The sequence below is a fragment of the Tinamus guttatus genome, unplaced genomic scaffold (assembly GCF_059628265.1).
Source record: "Tinamus guttatus ecotype Peru unplaced genomic scaffold, ASM5962826v1 Tinamus_guttatus_pri_ptg000659l, whole genome shotgun sequence".
Classification (NCBI taxonomy): Eukaryota; Metazoa; Chordata; class Aves; order Tinamiformes; family Tinamidae; genus Tinamus; species Tinamus guttatus.
Window position 1 is genome coordinate 3,302,153 of NW_028289193.1, and position 21,571 is coordinate 3,323,723.

Here is a 21,571-nt window from a genome sequence, read left to right on the forward strand (position 1 = left end):
AGTTTAGACTTCTTCCCACAGCCTGAATTCTGTGTCACCTTGTGAGCTGGGCCACAGAAATGGTTACTAGAATTCTCTCAGAAAATCTTTTTAGATGCATTTCTAGGGGGCATTTTCATTATGGCAATTGTAACACCCTGGCCTTTTCAGTGAATTATAACCAGGATAACAAGCCCTGTGATCCATGTCTTCTGCTTACCCAAAAAGCAGTTGTCTTCCTCTGTGGCCAGTCAGAAGATTTTCTTCTAGGCATAATCTTTTTTTTAAACTCTTTTTAATATTTATGTTACAGTTTATAAGGAAGCTTTAGCCTGAGTAGAGGTCTCAGGCGTTTTGCAAAGCACCTTCTTGTTTGTGGCAGTCAGGTTACTAGTCACCTCCTGTGTTCATCTTGCCAGTCCTTGCAAGTCCCACGGGCTGCAAGCTGGGTCTTCAGGCTTTTTGACCTGCCCAAACAAAGACTTATTTCTGACTTCCATCTCTCAATCCTTTCTGAAAGCTTCCAGATGTTACTTAAATTTAATTCTTATTTGCAAAAGTGGCCAGTATTTGTCTTCTATTTCTTTTTGTGGTCACCAGCTTTGCTAGGTCTTGTTTTAATTCCTTTTGTGAAAGTTTCAGTTTGAATTTTCAGTTCCCTCATAGTTCTTTCTGTCCACCTTTCTTATCTCTTTGCTCTCTCTTTATTTGTTCCATATTGCTTCAGTAGCAATACAAACACACACTTTTATTCTTCTTGAGAAAAGGTCCTCACCACAATTAACATTGTGCTTGACCTGAACAGAGAGGCAAAAACTTGAGCTGTTGTGCTGTTCCCCTTTGGAACTGTAATTGATGATGGATATTTCTCTAATGCAGTTTTGTCCATTTACAAAGAATGCACACATTGTTTTTTTCCCCAAACACAAAGAATCAAGCAGCTCCAGACAGAACTCCTATCCCTTCCAGTCACAATAGATTATGTTCACCACTTACTTTTTTCAAATGAGAGGCTGACTGCATACAAGCACTACAAAAGGCATATTTCAAAATTGTTTGTGTATGCTTCATGATTCCTGCTGCACTATTTTAGTGGAAAACAACTTTAAATGTGTTTATTTTTAAAGCAAAAAATACATAAACCACATGGCTTGGCAGAGTAGAGTGTTCTTGACTGAAAAAAATGCACATATTTTAAATGCTCATTTTATGGAAACAATGTTGTTCATAATTTTCAGTTAGGTTAAAGCTAGATATTCTGAATTAATTTAGTGTCCACTTGTGAACAGTAATTAAGCTATGTAAAACATTGATATGGCCAAGAAATCTTCATATTTTTTGCATTTGTAGTAGTCCAATATCATTGATCCGTTTGCTGTATACTTGTATTCTTTAAAACAAAGCTCGAGTGCTATCAGACCACAGTTCTGAACACTGCTCTGTGACTATTTTATATTATCCTCATTTGTCAAAAGTTTGTTTCTTGGCTCTTTATTCCTGGTAAGGTTTTAAAGAATGTAATGTAGTTCACTGGATTATCAAGATGTCAAGTACTGAAATGTCCATTGAGACCAACTTTACCTAATTTAATTAATTCCTACTAGGGAGTTTAAGACAGATGCTCCTGATGTTTATAAGAACTAAGGACATTTATCAACTTTCCAGATAAGATTTGTAGTTTTGACAGGAATCTAAACTTAGGAAACTTTTATATTCATGTGGAAAACATAGACACACATAAGAGCTAGATATCCCTAGCTACCAAGAGACTTGAGGTTTTGAGACAATAAGAGGTTTTCTTCTATCATTTTGACATGAGCTATATTCAAGGAAGTTTTCTTGGTTTTTTTTTGGGGGGGGTGGTGGTTTTTTTTTGTCCTTTGCAGACAGTTACTCAAGGAAGACTGAGCCAAAGACAAGAACACGACCCCTAAGGTGCATATGTGCAGACGTATAATCCTTAAAACTGATTGTTGATTGATCTCATATGGACAAGGCATTTTTATCGCCGCTCTCATTGTCCCTATCTTATCTGGCTACAGTCACTCTAAGGGCAGGCTTTTATAGCTGCTTTTGATGACTAGGATAACTAGTTAATGGGATCTTATAATTATAACCTGTGTCTTACTGCTTAACAAGAGCTTCTGTGTTTCTCCCTTTGGCAGAGAAGGGAGCCAGTAGATGCAACATGAACAAGCACTCATGTTTGACTCAGTTCCTTCCTTCTCAACTCTTGTACACACTGAACAGGGCTATGGCCTAGATATGAGCACTGTCTTGTGAAGCAAGGTTAATCACAACATTACTTTTTGTTGCAGTTTTGGTCTGACTCATCTAGCATTCCCCAAATAATAGCCAAGATGATAGGACATTAGACCATTCCCAGATGGCAGTTTGCATAAGACTAACTAGTTTTGGGACAGGAGAAAGTTTAGATGTTAGCATATAGATTATTCTGTGCTATTTTTTTCAGAAGTGCAGAGCAGAAGCTGCTCAGAGCCCTCTTCAGAACATCTTCTCTTCTCCTCTGTGGCTTAGTGGAATAGGTTGGATGGAGGAGAGGATGCAGAGGAGTGTTAGGGAAAGGCAAGAATTGTTGGTATGAAGAACAGAACATGGGGATGCATTTTGAAGATGGTTTGGGAATAGGCAAGAAGGAGAGGAGGTTGTGGAAGGAGAAAAGCCTTCAGGATGGTACCCCGTCTCTTTGCCTACCTACCTGTCTTTTTGAAGGCATAATCCATAGCACCTTCTGCTGAAACAGCTTTTTGTTCGTTTGCTGTGTGAAGTCATGTAGTTATGTAAAGTAGTAATGTGAAGGTAGTGTTAAGAGTTTTATAAAATGTACTGGAATGTCATCATAGGCCATCGTGCAAATGAAGAATCCGAGGACAGGCTACAAAACTGGGAGAGAGGAAAAAAAACTAAGGAACTAATGTCCTTGGAAAAGAAAGAAGACATGTTGCTTCTATGCTCTAAACAAATAAGACATCTTTTTTGAATCATTGTATTAAATAGATGTGCTTATGAGAGTAAGTTATGAGTACAATGGAATTTAAATGCTTCAGACATTAATATTTTGTAATATGCATGCACGTATGCATGTATGCACAAGTACATTTCTTAGGACAGTATATTTCAAATGAGTTAATAAGTCGGTTACATCTGAAAAAAAAAGTCGTTATTTGAAGTGACTGCAAGAGAAGACATGGAAGTAATTTGTTTCTTTCAAATGTTTGCTAAGTAACTTGTATATAAGGAAATGATTTTTAGTGACTGGAATGTATTTAAGATACTCTGTGAGTAACGCCTTTCATGGAGACTCACCCCTCCTTGATAGAGAATCACATGCCATGTCATTGTATTAAAACCTCATTTTTGACTGAAGCTATTACTCACATAACTGTCACTTTCATCAGCTTCACTTTCTCATAGAGACAGCATGTTCTTTACTTCTATTGAAGACCAAATCCAGCATGTTCAGCAAAGACAAACAAGATATTAAAGTAGTAAAAGACAACATTCAGTTTTATGAAAACATGCTGATGATGCTGTTCTGATTCTGACCAAGGCTTAATTTGTAATGCACATTTCTATAGCACAATCTAGAGGAGTAAGGAAAAAACAATGTTTGTTGCAGAAGGCATTTTTTTTTTGTTTCAGAAGGTGAAGATTTGGAGCAATTTTTTGAAACTAGAGATGCTGCTACTATCCAAGGAATCATCATCTTTACTTTTTTGAAGATAGAATTAAACACAATCTTGTGCTGGAACACAGTTTTGATTTAACTGTATTATCTTGCTGTGTTACAGTCTTCCTATGTCAATCCTAGTTATAATAAGTTTCAAGATTTGTATTGACGCATAACTATTATTATGATCTGAATAGTAGCTCTGTAGGGGGAAATTTTCAGGTGCTTGTTGTCCGCCCTTCTCTGTCTCTTCTCATTCAGTTATTTAGTGGCCTAGTAGGACTCCAGAAAGAGAAAGAACAACCTGCAAGTCTGATTGCTGGTTATCTAGAGGGGTTATCTGGTTAAGATTCAAGTCCTGGCTCAAACTCAGATATAGATGATTTGTATTTTGGTCTTATTATAATAGATGTTTAATAGGTTATAATAGATGTTTAATAGATGTTTAATAGATTATAATATCAGAGGACCTCTGATATTTTGGATGAATCTGAGTATTTCATGACAAAACAGAGATAAGTCCTACCCCGATTTTTTTGTCATATAATGAAACAGAAGCACTTCTGAATTTTATTGAAATATTTAGAATTTTTAACTCTATACAATAATCATTTTTGTATTTAAAAAAAAATACAAAAATGATCTTCTCACAAAGTAAAACTCCTAGTTTGCCTTTCTTATAATATAAAAATGAGTGTCATTTTGTTTTCGTTTTGTTTTATTTTGTGTTGTTTTTTTTCCATCTGCCTTGGATGAATTTACTGAGGGTTTCTATGTTCCAGGACACTTTTGTGCTAGAGTACAAGAACACAGGGAGAGAAACTCTCAACTTAACAATGCCTTCATAGGAAATTCTCTGTGTTTTTAACTAAATGGTAAGGGAGTTAGATTTAAATCCAGACCCGATGAGGAAGAAGCATTGGCTCTTCCCATTGTATATGGATGACTGAGCTGTGAGTAGCCTCTTGCCTTGCTGGAGTAGTGCTTCAGACATGGAATCTACTGCCATGGTTCTTTCTTGCCAGTTTGATGCCACAGATTCTGTATATGTTTGCAAAAAGAATAATCATGTTGAACACATGTTCTGTACATCTATAAATATATTTGAATTAGAGAGAAGTACAGCAATATGAATTGCTGCAGGATATGAAGATTTCAAGACATACTTTTCAAATTAAGAGTAACAAGTACAGTCCTCTATTATACCTCTGGATTTACACTGACAGTAGTTTAAATTTCCTTTATTTTTTGAGAAGATAGCTCTGACTTCCACATCAACATATTTTTAAAACTTTCCACCAAGTATTTGCTGAAATTTCATAGAAGTAATTCTGAATATCTGGGGGAATTTTACCACATTCATAAACTTAAAATTGCTTAGGCCACTTGTTCTTTGAAGAAAGTCAAAGTCACATCTATAGGCCACAACTTTATTGTAAATAAAAACACAGTGATTAATCCAATGTGATGGAAATTAAGATGTATACTGACCTTTGTTAGAAATTATCTTTTTAAACAAAGTCCATTCCATATTCTCAGCTAAGGCAAAAGGACCTGATTATTCTTTATGGCTTGAGAAGACACTGCTGCTGTAAAACACTGAATTATTATCTGCTTTCTTCAGTGAGTTGTCAGATGGGAGAGGAACTCATAGGATATATTGACTGTGTCTGGTTTCAATTTTGTTTTGTCTGTAAAAAGTCAAAGCTTCCTATGAACATTATCAGACAAAATAAATAAAGAGAGATAATTGTTTAATGAACTTGGAGTAACATGATTCAAATAGAATACCCCTACAGATTTTGCCAAAGCTAATAAAACTCTTTTGCACCATACTTATTATTTTTGAATAAGTATCAACTTTGTAAATTCTCCAGATCATTTTTAAAGCTAGTATTGAATTTATTTTCTTTCTACTCATGACTGTGTTAGTGGTTTTGACTGTTAATCACTGTGCAGTTGGAAATTAAGTGATTGAGAGCCTGGAATATTTTTACTTGTTTAAAGCTTTTTAAAATGTGGTACAATTGTCTGTGTTTCTAAGTACTTTAATTTATTTAGAACAATAACAGAAAATTACTTTTCTTTTTTTACATAATAATTGGGGAATATGTCAGAATTTACTGAATTTATTGAATAGATATAGGCATAAAGGAATATATATAGGCATTAGGAAACTCTTTTGCTCCATCCAAGTATACAAATGGAAAATAAGTTTTTATATTGTGTTATTATTTCCTCTGAAAGTAAGGCATATTATCAGGTGCATAAAAAAATCAAATAACAAAACCTAATAAAAAAAAATCACATAGTTATTCCTTGATGAAGCATGTGCTGTAGTAGGTGGGGCATACTTTTAATTGTCTTTAACTATCTTATTTCAGACCAAACTTTTCCAATGTAGTTTTTCTGGCATCAAAAATATTAATGTTTTCGGTTGATAAACAATAAGATGAAACGTGAAAAAAATCTATGACAGGTCAGGGCAAATTTTCGCATAATCTCCCTATGACTGATATTGAGCTCTTAAAAAGTTAGGATGAGGCAAGCACTTTCCATTCTAAATTCTCCCACTTCCATGGAGTGATAATGAGGAAAATGTTGGAGAGTTCAGAAACCTTTTGGAAATGAATGTGACCTCTCTGACAACCACCCCCTTAGGACTTAAAAGTCTCTGTTTCACCATTCATGCTAAAACATTATGTAGCTTTCAAGGGAAAAGCCAGATGATATGGGAGGGATAAATGTAGACATTTAAGGAATTCATCCCTCTACTTGGGAACAAACATAGGGAATAAAGTATAGAAAGCTAGTGATAAAATAGTGTTTCTTTAGTAATTTAAAACCTGAATTTGGATTGCTGCTTACAACCCACTGGACTTCAGTGTGACTTAAAAGTATCTAGTTATAAATATATCTAAGCGTGAAATACAGATTTTTGTTTTGTAAGTAGATGGATAGTTGAAGATAACTCGTATCACCTCACATACTTCCGTCAGTTTGGGTTTAAAACACTTTAACACAATAAAATCTAGAATTATTTGCTATAGGAATATAAATGTTCAAAATTATGAGTATATTGAGAGACAATATGTGATGGAAAACAAGAATATTTGAGGACAGCTATGGGTTTGGAATAAGTGACTCCTAAATTTAACTCCTTGGATTTTCCAGTATGCTCTTCACTGTTCCCAAGTTCATTCCCAAGACTAAATGCCTTGTGCACTGAAGAAAGCAAGCGTGGTCGTAGGAAAGGCTGCAGTCTTCCGACCTCTGTGGACTGACCCCTCAAATTAAATGAGTGGTATAGACATAACAGTGCTGTTCAGAGGCAACGTGCTGAGCTTGACTGCCTGGTTGGTGCATGTTGACCGGCCACTGCTGGGCTTCTGCTTCAGCCTCTCTCTCAGGGGCAGCTCCTTCCTGGCACCATCCTCCCAAAACTTTAGTGACCTCAGTGTTTTGGAGACATCTATCCCATTGTCAAAAGTGTTTAAAAGGTATTGCAGGAAAATAGCAGATAAGTGGGCCTAAAATTGAGCAAGCTTGTTTCCTTAACTCTTCTAGCTGAAAAAAAAATTAATGATTTTGTGTTTGAAGATAAAATTCTGAAATGTACTTTGAAGGCTCGAGATCTGGAAGGCCAATTAAAAGAGCCTGGCACAAAGTTAATTCACATTTTTCAGGCCTTTCTGATAAAAATATGTCATTCTCCCCTGCACATGAAAACTTACATATGTTGTCAAAGTAGTAGTGTTCTTGTAGTGGGGAGGTTCTATCTAAAATATGCTCCAAGGAAAGCTGTGTAATTCAGCTAAGCAAAGTAGCTGGAAAAACAACAACAGCAACAACAACAAACCAGACATATAAGTATTTCTTCAGGTCTGAAATAGAGGCAGTAAACTGAATAAGTAAGTTTGGAAACAATTGAGTTCGGCCTGATGAAATTATACTTTGAGTGATGGTTCCCAACCGTGTACTTAACAGAAATGTACTGCTCCTGTCTGGGTTAGATCTAAGAAAGCACAGTGTGTCTGAAACCTTGTTTGTTTTTCCAGCAATATCAGCTGTTTAAGAAACCACACCAGCTCCCCTCATGAACATTCCTTACTTTGGAAGTTACTTTTTATATTCTGTTTACTGCTTTGGTTTTGTCTCATAACATCAAGGACTTTGATTAAAAATAAGCTGCCACTGAAAAACATACAAATACAAAAACAATTTGGTTTTCAACTAGGCCAAGTCATACAACCTCAAAAGATCATATAATATATAATAATGAAAAAGGTGTTGCACTGAAAATGAAAATGGGTTTCAATTTTGTTCCTCAATAGAACAAAAATATGGCTCAGGGGAGATTCAGCAGTACAAACTAAATGTACTTATCTTTTATCTCATCATTTCTAAATTGCATTTCGGTACTGTTGTAGCTCTTTCTAAAATGATTCAGTTTTTCAAAATTAATGTGATAGTTGTCCTCATAAGATTTTTTATATTCCTTTCTATATTCCTTCTGTTCTTCTGTTCCGGTTTCATTTTCTCTGGTCAGGAGAGCAAAGCAGTTAGTTAGTGATAGATTTTCATCCTGCCATGATAGCATGTGTGAAAAGGGAGAAGGAAGTGTGAATGTGAAGAAGGAAAATGATTATCCTTTCAGAATAATTATATACGGTTTCTGGAGTTCATGGAGAACACATATGGGAACACATAATGTTAAAAAAGCCACATGTACTCAATCCTAAAGAGGCTGTAATCTAAATAAGATAAGACAAATATAATTCAATAGAGCCACAGTGCAAAGGGGGTCAGTGTGGGAGAAGGAATTGCCTGAAAGTCTTTTAAAGAGAGAGACCTGGTGAGAACGGTAGTAGATCTTCTGTGAGCAAGAAACTGTACAGATAGCGGAGAAGCATGTTTTGGTTGGCACATAAACAACAATAAATCAACCTCCAGCTTCTGGTTATAGGGATGAACGCTGTGTTGGGTGGTCACACTGCCTTACTCATGGCCACACATGACCATGGCCACTGATGACAGAGAATGTCAAAGGCAACTGTTGCCTTTTGCAGTGTGGGGCTTCCCAAACGCCTACAGCAGGAGTGGCTGCTCTGCCCACCTGCACGTGAGAGCCAGAAGGAGAGTGTCCCTGTCCCCGCCACCCCTTTTTTAAAAAAGAAATGAGGAAAAAAAGCAACAAAGGAACAGAGAGGAAGCTGTTATAACCTCCCACATAGGCAGGAACCACTGCTGGAAGGATTGGGGAGGAGGAGAGACACTGGCAGGTTGACATAGGCAAGATCTATCACCAATATTAAGTAGAGCTAGTATAAGCTGTAATGGAATAACATGCAAGAAGAGCAAAGTCAAATAGTATACTTCTATATTTCTATTTCAGTCTTCTGTGAGATGCTTACACAGACCACTGAACTGCACCCCAGGCAGTCTAGACACTTTATCCTTGGGTATCACTTGATACTTTCTGAGCCAAAAGGTAGATGCACCAGCTTGAAAGACAAACCTGTGCACTGAGCAGAGCTGAGCATGTTGCCTCCAGCATCAGTGAGCACCTAATATCTAATATAGCACTAATGCTATAAGCATGATTAGAGGACTTTCAACAGGAAAGGTAGGCAATGCCTCCTTGAAATATATTTTTAAGAAGCACCGGCAGACATTTAAGTTTCTAAAACCTCCAAATTAAGTTTTCTTTAGCAATTGTAGGTGGAATAGCCAGGCATTGCCACACTGCAGCTGAGTGGCAGCGCGTGGCATCTCCAGGGATTTCATCCCTGCTTGCCCAGTCTGCTCAGGACCACGCAGGGAAGCACAACAGAGAATCAAAGAGAGGAAGGACTGGAAGGGCCAAGGTTTCACGCTTCCTCCTTACACTAGAGAAGACACTGAAATATATAGAGGACACTAATCTCTTGCTAAAGTATTTAACAGATTCCAGTAGCAAGAAAGTCTTTGTACTCCGTACTCCCTGCTTTAACAAATATATGCTTTCTGGAAATTACAGGTTCGAAAAAGTTTTATTGCTTAATTGGAAAATAATGAAACTAGGCGTTTGCAGATATGAACTAATAGTTTGCAATGAACAGAAATTTAAATATACATGTAATTAAATCAATTGCATTTTTTAAAGTTTTAAATTTAATATAGTAAAATATTTGCTAAAAATTAAGCAATATTAAAATGGGAAGTTGAAAAATATAGGCCTAAGAATGCATTTGGAAAACTAATTACTTTTAATATTATTTTTAATATTATTTTAATATTATTTTTCCATATTTGAAAATTGTGCAGTTAGCTGGAAATAACATCATCAGAATATATTAAATGTGAGAGAGTTAGTTGCCTTAAAATTTAATTTATTGTTTATTATTTATTTATTTATTTAGTATTTAGTATTTATTAATTTTATTTATTTATTATTTGTTTATTTATTTTGTTTATTGTTTATTATTTATTGTTTATTGTTTATTTATTTACGCTCTAGGTGTAACACAGCAGTATTCCTTACTCCTTAGGTTAAAGATTTCAAAGCAATATGACACATATAGATACCATATCCCTACCTCATGGGGATGAGAAAAACATGAGCTTTGTAGTAGCCAGACTCTGAGCCTTAGAGCATCACAAATTGGGAAAATTAGTTTTATAAATGAGGATCACTCACAGTGAGTATCCTGTCCAGGAGGTCTTATTAGAAGAGGATTTTAAATCAAAAAATTCTCTCAGTTGTGCCAGATACAAAACAGAAGAGGAAATGATCTCTTCCTTGTTAGGTAGTAAATCATGATCTATAGTCTGCAATTAACTGGAATTCAGTATATATCTAATTTAATGCTTTTATAACCTTTTATAGTTTAGGTCAGTCTCAATGCTAAATATGGTTAGCATCATAGTAAATGAGTTTGTACTATAGGTGACCCTGCTTGAGCTTGGTCTAGATGATCTCTAGAGGTCCCTTCTAACCCCAACGATTCTGTGAATCTGTGATTCTGTGATTCTGTGTGTATTATGGTAGTTGGCTATGACCAGTATTGGCATTTAAGAATGTACAAATACAGCATCATACTATTAATATCTTCTAACTGGAAAATGATTTTCAACTCATAACCTCAAGTATCCTTGCAAATATGAGTTGAACTGCACAACAGTCCAACATGGTAAGTATTTTTGGACTTATTTTAGAGATACCCAAACTGAGTGAGGAACAAAAAGCTATGTGACTAGCAATAAGAATATATAGGTAAAATGTAATGATGGTTTTATTATTGTATAAATATTCTATCAATTACAATAATTACATCTAGTCATTTTACCAACTTTTTTCTAGGGTTTTGGTAGCCCATCAGGTGAACATTGGCTGGGAAATGAATTTATCTTTGCAATAACAAGTCAGAGACAATATTCTCTAAGAATTGAATTAATGGACTGGGAAGGAAACCGGGCATATTCACAGTATGACAGATTTCATATAGGAAATGAAAAGCAGAATTACAGGTAAGAATCTACTCAAACTCTTTTGACAGTACTGAATGGTAAATACTGTTTATAGTTTCCTTGTTAAATGCCAGAAAAGATAATGATACTGATTTTTCACATAAAGTGAATCACCAGGGTTAAACTAAAATAGAAAAGTAATTTCTCCATGTCGGAAGGTTAGATGGAAACTAACATATCTAAGAATAAGGAATGATCTATTGATTTCACTTCCTGATAGAACTGTGTAAAATTTGTAACATGTTAGCTCATGAAAGAGAACTCAAAACTGCTTGAGTAAGGAAAAAAAAAAAAGAATTTCTCATGATGGACAGAAGGCTTCATCTTATTGTGAAGAAACAAAAAGCAAAATGAAAGGACCAGTATGGGATACACTTGATCTTGATTCACCATCATCAACATGCTGCTAATTTGAAAAAGGTATATGAAGTTAAAACTTTTTTTCTTGTTATCCTTTCCTCATAGATATTTTTAAAGTTAAGAAAGAAAGAAAAAAATGGTAATACCATAGACTTTTTTTTCTTCTTCTTCTTTTTTAAATCATTATTTCCTCTGAACAGACAGTACAAACTTGGGGAAAGGAAATGGCACAGAAAAATATTCAAAATAATTTATTACATCACTACTAGCTGGTAAAGGTTTTAGGATAGAAAAAAATATGCTATAAAACAAAACATTCAGGTTGTAGAATGTGAAACATTGGACTGATATTCAGATTTTTAAAGTCTAGTAATTTGACTCCCAAAAATGCTGACCTCCCAGCCCCCCTAGGGAAATAGAAATGACTGCAATTTGCTCTTTCTGTTGACAGGACTCTATCCAGGTGGGACATATAACATTGTTCTTGTCCCCTTGGATTTCTCAGAGGATGTTACTGTCTGGTATAGAAGAGAAGTTATTGAGAAGCTATTGCTACATTGAGAAGTTATTGAGCTCCTGCATAGTGTTAAAGACATCACACAGCACAGAAAGGTCAGCTCTGTAATTAGAGTTGTGTAATGCAAGACTCAGGGTTGTCAAAAGGCCATATAATGGAATCTCTGATGTTCTGAAAAGAGGCAGTATTGGGGCATGTTAGATTTGTTTCTGAGGGAGTGGAGGTGAAAATACTCACACCCGTGTGTGTAATATGTCAAGTGGAAGTCCTGGGTGTGAACTACATATCTGAGCCTCAAAACAGTTCAAGAGAAGTATCTAGGTAAAGTACTTCAGTTAGAGGTACATGCTTAAAAAAACCTTAAGTAAAATTGCAACCGATCTAATCACCTTCAGTTTTATAATCAGTGGTGAGAAACAGGAACTTCAGGGATATGATTCATCTGGCTTATTTTAGATGGTTTTTTTTTGGTCCTTCAGAATGAAACATATTCCATCAGCTCCTGTTTTCTGCATGGACAGCCAAGGAAGTCTAGGTGTAGATGTTCACACGTGAATGTGTGCTGCATGGCTCACGCTATGAACCCTGAAGGTGCTCTGCTCAAATGCTGAGATCCCTACAGAGCCTTGACAGTAATGAGGATGCCCAGCCTGCTGTAGTCAGTTGACACGCAGGTTAGCATGATTCAGAGGAGCTCCTCCTTTCTGAGGAGTCCTTAGACTAAGTGAAAAATTGACAAAGAAAAGTTATCCAAAGAGAGAGGCTTGAAATTTTTTTTTAATACTTTTAAGGTGAGGAAAAAAGGCAAAGCAAAGTTGATTTTCATCTCTGCCTTGGCTGATGAAACAGATACTTGGAGATGTCTTAAACAGGATAAGTTTAATATGTTGATAGAAGGGGCAAAGAAGCCCTCGAAAATTATCCCAAATGAGTCTCTAGAAAATATATAGGAACAAGCGAATATTTAGAAAAGGAAAGTAAATCTGCTTTCATTAGAAGAAAGGGAGATCTTCTGGCAGGATGAATTGTATTTTCTGAGCATGGAAACAATTGTGAAAACTGATCCATGAAAATTCTTCCTGCTAAACAAGAAAAATGGAAAGGTCATACTTCAAAAGTATAGAAATCTCAACAGAAATGGTGTAATGGTGTTCAGGCCTCAAAAAGTTAAAAAAAAAAGAAGTGTCAGATGAATTCTGCTGTCTGCATTAAAGCCACATTTCCTCGGATATTAGTAGGGATTTGCCTAGGGAATAAGGAAAGACTGAAAATTTGCTTCCTATGTTACTCCATAGTCCAGTGAAAGATCAGAACTTACCTGGTTCGAGCTGCCTGTGTGACCTCAAGGTACAATTGAAATTCCTCTGTTCAGAGAATGGTGAATTAGCTTAATTCCTATTATTCTGAGATAAAGAGAGGGAAGCATGAAAAGGTGCAAAGACTCCCTTTCACCCTGTTGATCTGAGGCTTTTCAAATGAATTCCTTGTTCATTTTTTCCTGAAACATACCTGAGTATTTAATGAAGGCGAAATAGTCTGACAGCTCTGGCAATAATGAAGTGTAAGCCACATGTAAGTCTAGATTATTGTTCCTGCTTGACAAAAGCACTAATGCCTAGTCAGATACATGTCCACAGACATTTTACAAACAAAAATTCCACTGGACTCTGAGAAGATACTATAGGAATGCATCGTATGATGTAAAAGCTCTTTATTTTGCTTGCCAGCATCACTATCTGTGACAGAAACAACTCCAGAAGGCAGGCCAAATAAAAGCCTGATTACTGGGCCCTAAACTGCTGGCCACTCTTCACAGAATGCTGTTTTCTCTTTATCTGAGGACCCTGTCATTCTGAATTTAACTGATGCCTCCAAAGTTGAAAAGCAGCGTCCTCAACATCATGCTCACAGTTCTTTTCCTTTGCAGTTGTCCAGCATTTGCCATGTTTGCTCTCAATACATCAAGCAGAGAGCAGCATACCTTTTGAAAACCTCAGTTACTATTTATTTGAAATCATTCTGCCAAACAAATTAGATACTGTCTTATTTTGGAAGCTGTTAGGAATTTCTGCTAGTGACCCCCATTAAATGCTGCTGCTTCAACACTGTTTGTAAAAGCAAGTGACTGTAGGCTGGCCTTACTCTACATTAGTTTCAAATAATATAAGTTCACTAAGAGCTTGTAGAAATAATAACCAGTAAAGAGAAAAGCTTCCAAGCAGGTCTGGGCCGTAGATCAAGGATAAAGTTCTAAAGTAGAGGAAGGATAATTAAATGAAAGGAAAAGCTATAGAAGTGGAATATCTTTCATTTATGTTATGGTAGTACCTCATATGTTTGGAAGAGACCAAAAAAATACTAAGGTTCCAGGTCTAGTGTTTGAATACAGTAAGTTAAGAAAGGAATACAAATATTGCAAAGTGATAAAATGCATCTGAGAAAATATGAAAAATCATTTTCATGCTGTTTTCCCAAAATCCAGCCTCAACATTATGCAAAGTTCGATTCACTCTGGATAACTCCCAATTGGTGATTTCAGAAGGGTTCTGTTTTTTCTCTGGGTTGTTTGTATTCTCTTTACTACTTTTTATTAGCCTAAAGAACCTATGATTAAAAAGGGTAATGCTGAACACATGTACATTAAAAATATCCTTGTTTCTCTTTCAAAATGAGACAGCTCCAAAAGGGTTTCTGGGAATGTAAAATAAAATCTATTTATCCCAGATGATCCCAAAGAGGAAAATTGAGATAAGAATGTGAGTACTGAAGCAGAAAATGCTTGATGATGAATGATAATTGACACAGAATAATCAGTGTTGCACCTTACTTGAAAGCTGCAATAACCTGTACCATCATAAGTGGTTGATTTCCTTTTGTACATCGTTCCACTTCGTATCCACAGAAAATGATTGAACATGGAGCTATCTGAAAATAGCATGAAAATGATCTCTGCCGGTCTCCTTGCAGGTCTTGCACTGGGTTAAACAAAAGAGCAGTTAGATGTTATAAACCTCAATTTAGTGCAGTGTTTCGTAATTGAAGTCTTATAATAGAGCCAAGGTGAACAAGACTTCCAGAAAGCAAATAGCCTATCCTCTTTTTCTAAATCAACCTCAGCTAACCCATTCTTGATATATGGTTATTATTGTTTTCTATGCCATTCTGAGGACCTATCCAGATACGACACACAATACAGCTCTGTACTGTATCCTCACACCCAGTAATAACCAAAAAAAGCAACCACATTTTGGCATTTCCCACCACAATTCAGAATCCAGCGTCCTACCTTAATGAAGGTAGATTTGTACTGATGCTGGATGTTGAACAGCAACAATTTCATCCTGCACACACATCTGGTTTTGCTACTTGTGACACAGGAGCTGCACTCCCAAGCAAGGCATGGGATGAAGGAAAGGGGAAGTGAAACTTTAAATTACTACAGCTATTTGTACTTCAGATCCTTCAGAGAGACTGAAAATATCCTCACTTCCCTCTGTTCCTGTGGTTCTCTGTTCTTGTGTTTAGAAAAGCTTTCCATTGACACAATAACTCACTATGTCTCATCATATTTTTGGTGAAATACAAAGAAAAGATGCAGCTGTGCTTCTTAGGTTGGCCTGATTTGAGGATTGCTGTAGGTAGAGATGAAAACTGAGTCTGGAGCAGCAGCATCCTAGCTACTGTGAGCAAATTGTGGGTGAAGGCTGATCTTTGATTCTTAGAATTGTGGAAAATGGTATTATATTGGAAGTATCATGTAAAAGAGATTAGGATAGCTCATGAGAAAATGGAATAGAGTGTTTGCTAACACTACTAGCAGAATGAGCAAGGGACAAGTTGGCAAGAAAATATCAGATATGTAGAAGAGAATCAGTTTGTACAAGTCCTCAGTGGCAAGAAATTGGCTGAATTTGTTGCGAAGAGGATGGTGAGCCATTGCAGTGATTCGAATTAGACACTAATATGCTCCTATGATTTATAAAAACCTCAGTAGCACAGTTCCTAGCTCTCCAAAATACTGTCTCTCTCTAGTTTTTGCTTTGGCAAAATAAGATCAATTGTTGAATATAAACTAACAATTCTTAGTTTTTGTGGGAGCTGGTAGCACGGCATTTTTAGTGGGCTGGATTGAGTATTGGATTTTGCATCTCTTGTTTGCTTAAGAGTTTGTGTATTTAGTTTCAGCAATAGCATAACATTTTTCTGTTTTCTTAGGCAACCGGGGTAGGTAGGCCGGAGCCAGAGGCCTTGATGTAATGTTAATCTTTGATTTTTTTTAAGGTGTAGCCTATTGATTTATTTAATCACTATTGTTGAACTAATGTTGAAGTTTGCTACAAAAATTTCTCACTTTTCTTTCTGTAAAGTGGAGAAAACATTTTTGCATGGTATTTTAAATTCGGGCAGTGAAAATGCTGTATTAGGTAAAAGTAAGTATTATTATTTGAGAGTGTTATTTTTATGGGGACACTTGTTTTGTTTTGTTTTAATTTTAAAACATTTTCTCCAGACTATTACTGTCATATAAAACAGACATAAACAGGTCATTGTCATTCTCCTCCATGTACTGAAACTTCATTTTTAAATACTGATATGGGTCTTTGCTATAATCCAGGCTGTTCGGTGATGCATTTGCCATAAGTAACATGCTTTCTTCTAGTATCGCTTAACAGTTTTAGTAAAATAGGGAATCAATCTGCCTTGAAAATCTTTCCGAGCCATCTGTTCATGCTTCTTCTGTGTTGTTATTTGTATCACAGACTTCATAGCCCTATTCTCAGATGGGAAAGAAAAAGTACATTGGAGGACACTTAAGAAATCTGGGCAAAGCAAGGAAATAAACACAGATCCCCTGTGACCCAGCCCTGTGTCCAGACCCCAGTAATCTTATTACCAAATATGAAAACTACAAAATAACTCCAAATATATACATGACGCACAAATTTGAATGCACAATAATTCACTTTTCTTTGGAAACTTGAAATTCACTTTGCAAGTTTACTTCAGGGGAAATATCCATGAAAAAAAAAACTCTATTAACAAATGGAGTGATATTTGTTCTATCCATATATTGCATGATTTTAAAATGTTATTTTTTTCACAAAACAATGGTATAAATTAAATGTGGAAAAAAGATTTAACGTCTCTATAAATAAATATCTGACTGAAGTAAGTTTTTTCTATTTAAGAACACTGTGATCCAAGAGTATTCCATGAAGTCTAAATACTGGACGTGCAGTGATTCAATCTGATGCCCATTAACCAGCAGTCTTCCTGGAACCAAGCCAACGTGCTATATTATATCAGTGACTAAAACTCACTGACAGTCCATGCACTATCTCCAAGTGTAAGCAGACATGAAATACAGCATTTTCTTTGACTAACTGAAAGTTGATGCAAATATATTTGAGAGTATATGAATAAAAAATTTCAACTTAATCCACATAAATCCCTATATACATAATCCATCTACGCTGATCATTTCCCACCTCTAACTTCATGAAGATCATGTGTAGTTCACTATACAATAGCCCTAACTATACTGAAACAAGAGTATAAATAGAGAAATGTTTTCTTTTTCGGTGTTAAGATGGAATGTAATGTGAAAATGTATTTGCTGAATACTCTAAAGGACTGTTTGAGTAGTGAAGGGGAAGTGAATAGAGAGAGATAAGTATGGGAAAGGATGGAAGAGGATGATGAGGATGACTCCTCCTGAGATGATGAGGAGATTGCTCTGGTGGACACCAGGTTAATGAGCAGGAAAGCATTTCCCCTTCATTGTGTGCCTGCTTGGATAAGATGTGGGGCAGGGAGCAGGAGCATCCACTGACATCAGTGGGTTTGCCAGAGGTAGTTCCTTGAAGAAGCAAGTAACCTGGGTCACTTTAGCGCAGAAGATGCATTATAGGTATCCCATGAAAAATCCTTTCATGCATATAAATTGCATTATTTCTTCTTAAAATATTGTATATATGCACTTTCTTCATTAGTATTATTTAATCTTAAACAATTCCATGTCAAAAGAAAGCTTCTATTAGTCTCTATGCCCTGTTGATAAAGAGCATAGAACTAAGCACTTACATACTAAATTAGTCTTATACTTTGAAGAGCCTTCTCCTCACCTTTCTACACCAAACAAAACATTTTCTTTTTATTTTCAATCTACATGAAGACCTCCATCTTCCAAGAAAGCCCAATGTCAATCCATATATGTAAGATCAGCCTTGAAATAACAAAATTTATCAGATTATAGATAGAATTTATTAAAAAGCAATATTAATTCCCCCTGCCCCACAGTATTTCTTTTCATGCATTCTTTTGGTCACAGATTACAACAGAACTTCTTAATGCAGCAACATCTAGGTATGTGGGACGATCAGCAGACATCCCGTAAATTCTTGGCAATTCTTTCCTTGAGGCATTAGAAAAGTGCCAGGGTTGCTTTATGAGCTTTATACTCCTGGCTGTAGAGAAATCTTGCTTTTCTGAAATAAAACTCCTCATAGTGAAGGCAATATGCGTCACTCAGAATATATCTAATATAATAGGGATGTCCTAATTTCTGCATATTCATTTATTCATCATTATAAGAAGTATATGACAAAGTATATGACAAGATCCTTCAAGACACATCTAAACTATCTTCAATCCTGCTTTTCTCTTTCCCACTTTTACCACGACTGATGAATTTTTCAGCTGCCTTCTCCAGGTTGGTGTATTTTCTCCAACTAAAACTGAATAGTTCTTCTCCATATATTCATTTTAGTGGACCTGCAGAATTCACATTCCAGGGAAGTTTGATAGACTATTAGTAAGAATCTTCCAAAAATTATGTTTCTTTTTTTTTATGATTTTAGAAAAATGTATTTCCTTCAGCATTTCTGGGCACTTCAAGCACAGAGCTGGAAGGAAGCTTGTTTTCTGATGCATTTCACTGGAGCTATCTCTATGGGACAAAACAGACATGTTATTATCTTCTTCTACAGTCTCTTAGATTCATTTTTAAGAAAAGTAAAATATATGAGTAAAAACAAAAGTATCTTATTTTCCCCAAAACTTATCTACAATAAAATAAGCACATTAATTCAAACTACTGAATACTTGAGGCAAGAAAAAAAAAAAAACACAACTGCTTCTTAAGAATTTTCTACATTTAAACATTATCCTGGATTTAGTGAATGGAAGTACATATAGTCAAATCAGACATGTTTTCTTACAGGTAAGCAAATCTCTGTGCTGACATTTAAACTCCTGGGCCCTAGGAAAAGAATGCAGGACTCTGCCTGGGACATTTGATTCCCTGCGCATGCCCAGGGGAAGATAAATTACTTAGACTGGCAGCCAAATCAGGCAACATGAGAAGGGTTGTGCAGACTTAACTACTAGGAAATTCTGAAAATAGCGAGGCATCCCTTCATATCCATTGACAGAAGTGATGAAGAATTCCCCTGAGCTCCAGAGCCTACATCTGTACTGCAGACTCACCCTGCTGCCACAGTGGGATCCATGAGCTGTTGTATGAAGCATAGAATCATTACGGTTGGAAAAGACCTTCAAGATCATCAAGTCCAACCATAAAAGGAGAGAGTAATAACCTCTGGAAGCTCTGTGGCCTCTTAGCTGGTGAGGATGTGATCAAAAATTGATTTGGTGGACTTGAGTGTGAGAAAAATGTCACACAAAGCAAAAAGAGTACAGTGAAATCTCTGCTAAGCACTACTGCACAGGCCCACAAATCTGAGAGAACCTGTAACACATGCTAGGTGTTATGGAACTGTCTGAACTACATGTTATGGAAACTTGGCAGTGCCCTAAATTGTTATATTGTAGTTTGAGGAAATTTCACCATCTATTCCCCAGCTTTTGGAGACAGGCATAAGGCAGCAGTGCATGAACTTGAACAGGAGCATGTAGGAAAAAAGTCGTATAGGTTTTTCTAAGGTAATACCCATTATTTTTTCTCTCTCATATTAAAGAGCTGCTCTTGTTTGGATAGTTTTATCTTGATAACGAGTAACCTGTATTATTGCTTTTGCAGAATGTTGCTCCTTTAAACCTCTTATATAAACCTCTTTATAGCCATCCCCACGTGTATATTCAAAGAAGTATTTTAGCAAGGTTTATAAAATCCTGGTGTGGATGGACTCTGCTATTCTCAGGGTAAGAGTTCCCACTTTTCCCAGGAATAATACCAACAAGAGCTGTGCATTTCTTTAATTTACTTCTGTCAAAGCATTTTACAAAAAGCTTAAACCTAATTATGTTTATATTAGTAGAAATTAGTACATTGTAGAAACAAGTAACATCTAATTTTCTTTGTCTCAGCTGGGCTTTGACATGAAACAGGTCCTGAATAAGAAAGTCTGCTGAAACTGAGACAGTTCTGCATATTTTCAGACTACCAGAAATTTTTTAAACCAAAACTATGCCATGTAAGATATCTAGAAATCTCCAAGATTAGAGGGCTTTTAAATTCAACCTAGCTATCACAGGGACTTAAGCTCTGTTTGCTATTTATCCCTATTCTGGAATAAACCAAGTAACATAACAATGATTTTTAAATGTTACAATGGTTTTCTTTAACAGCAGTTGAGAATTCTCCTTGTTACTTTTTCAGTCTTTAGAATTAACTTAACTCCTCTTGTACAATGTCTTAAATATTCAAACCGTCTGCAACTTATACTGCTCAAAATGCTCCAATTAATGTAGATTACCATAGTGAATTTTTTTGTGCAAAGAACAAGGGTTATGTGCAAGGACATATGAAAATTTATAGGTGGATATGGTATCACACTGCGAACAGTTAGTCTTCCATTTCTGTTTGCTAATCACTGATGCACTAATGTTTTAATCTTAAATACATTGAACATAATGAATCCTAGAGTTAAGGGAATACACCTTACACGACTGTGAGAGACTAATTCAGAAGTAAAGTGCAGAATGAGAAAAACATCTCAGTCAACTTCAGGATTAAAAAATAAATCTGCATTTGAATATCTAGAAGTTTCTTTGATGCAGATTCCATGATTGCATCATTTTCTTTACTATTAGCTGTTGGGATGTGGAGTATATTTTCCGGAACCAAATTCAAGGCCAGCTCAAGCTGTTTAACCTGGTCATGATTCTTGTCATAACTTGCATCAAGACTAGTGGAACTGATGCTTCCAAATGTCGAGCAGGGAAGGTTGAAATTTGGATACACAGAATGAGACACATCTCTAATTTCTATTCACCAAACTATATCCATGTTTCACCAAGTTTTCCATACTTTGACCATTGAGTGTTGATCATGAAGATCAAGAAGAATTTACTTAGCAACAGTGTCAGAATCTCTAGATAAAAAACTATTATTGTTTGGAAAGTTTACCGAATTGTCTACATTTTCACCAGCTGAATGGTCAAACTTCTCCAGTATTTAGAAGCAAAAAAGGATAAGATCTCAAGGTCCATTTTATGCAGTTTCTAAAGAAGAGTTATGAACTGTGTTTGCCCACATTGGTGCTAGTTATCTC

At 35.9% G+C, this 21,571-nt stretch overlaps 1 protein-coding gene across 1 annotated transcript in view; it reads left to right on the forward strand.

Moving 5' to 3' along the window:
* Nucleotides 1-21,571, forward strand: part of ANGPT1 (angiopoietin 1) — a 149,761-nt gene that overhangs the window by 104,747 nt on the left and 23,443 nt on the right. The window contains exon 7 of the mRNA XM_088536346.1: nucleotides 11,013-11,179. Coding sequence (XP_088392472.1) covers nucleotides 11,013-11,179 — 167 coding nt within the window. The remainder of the gene's footprint in view (nucleotides 1-11,012; nucleotides 11,180-21,571) is intronic.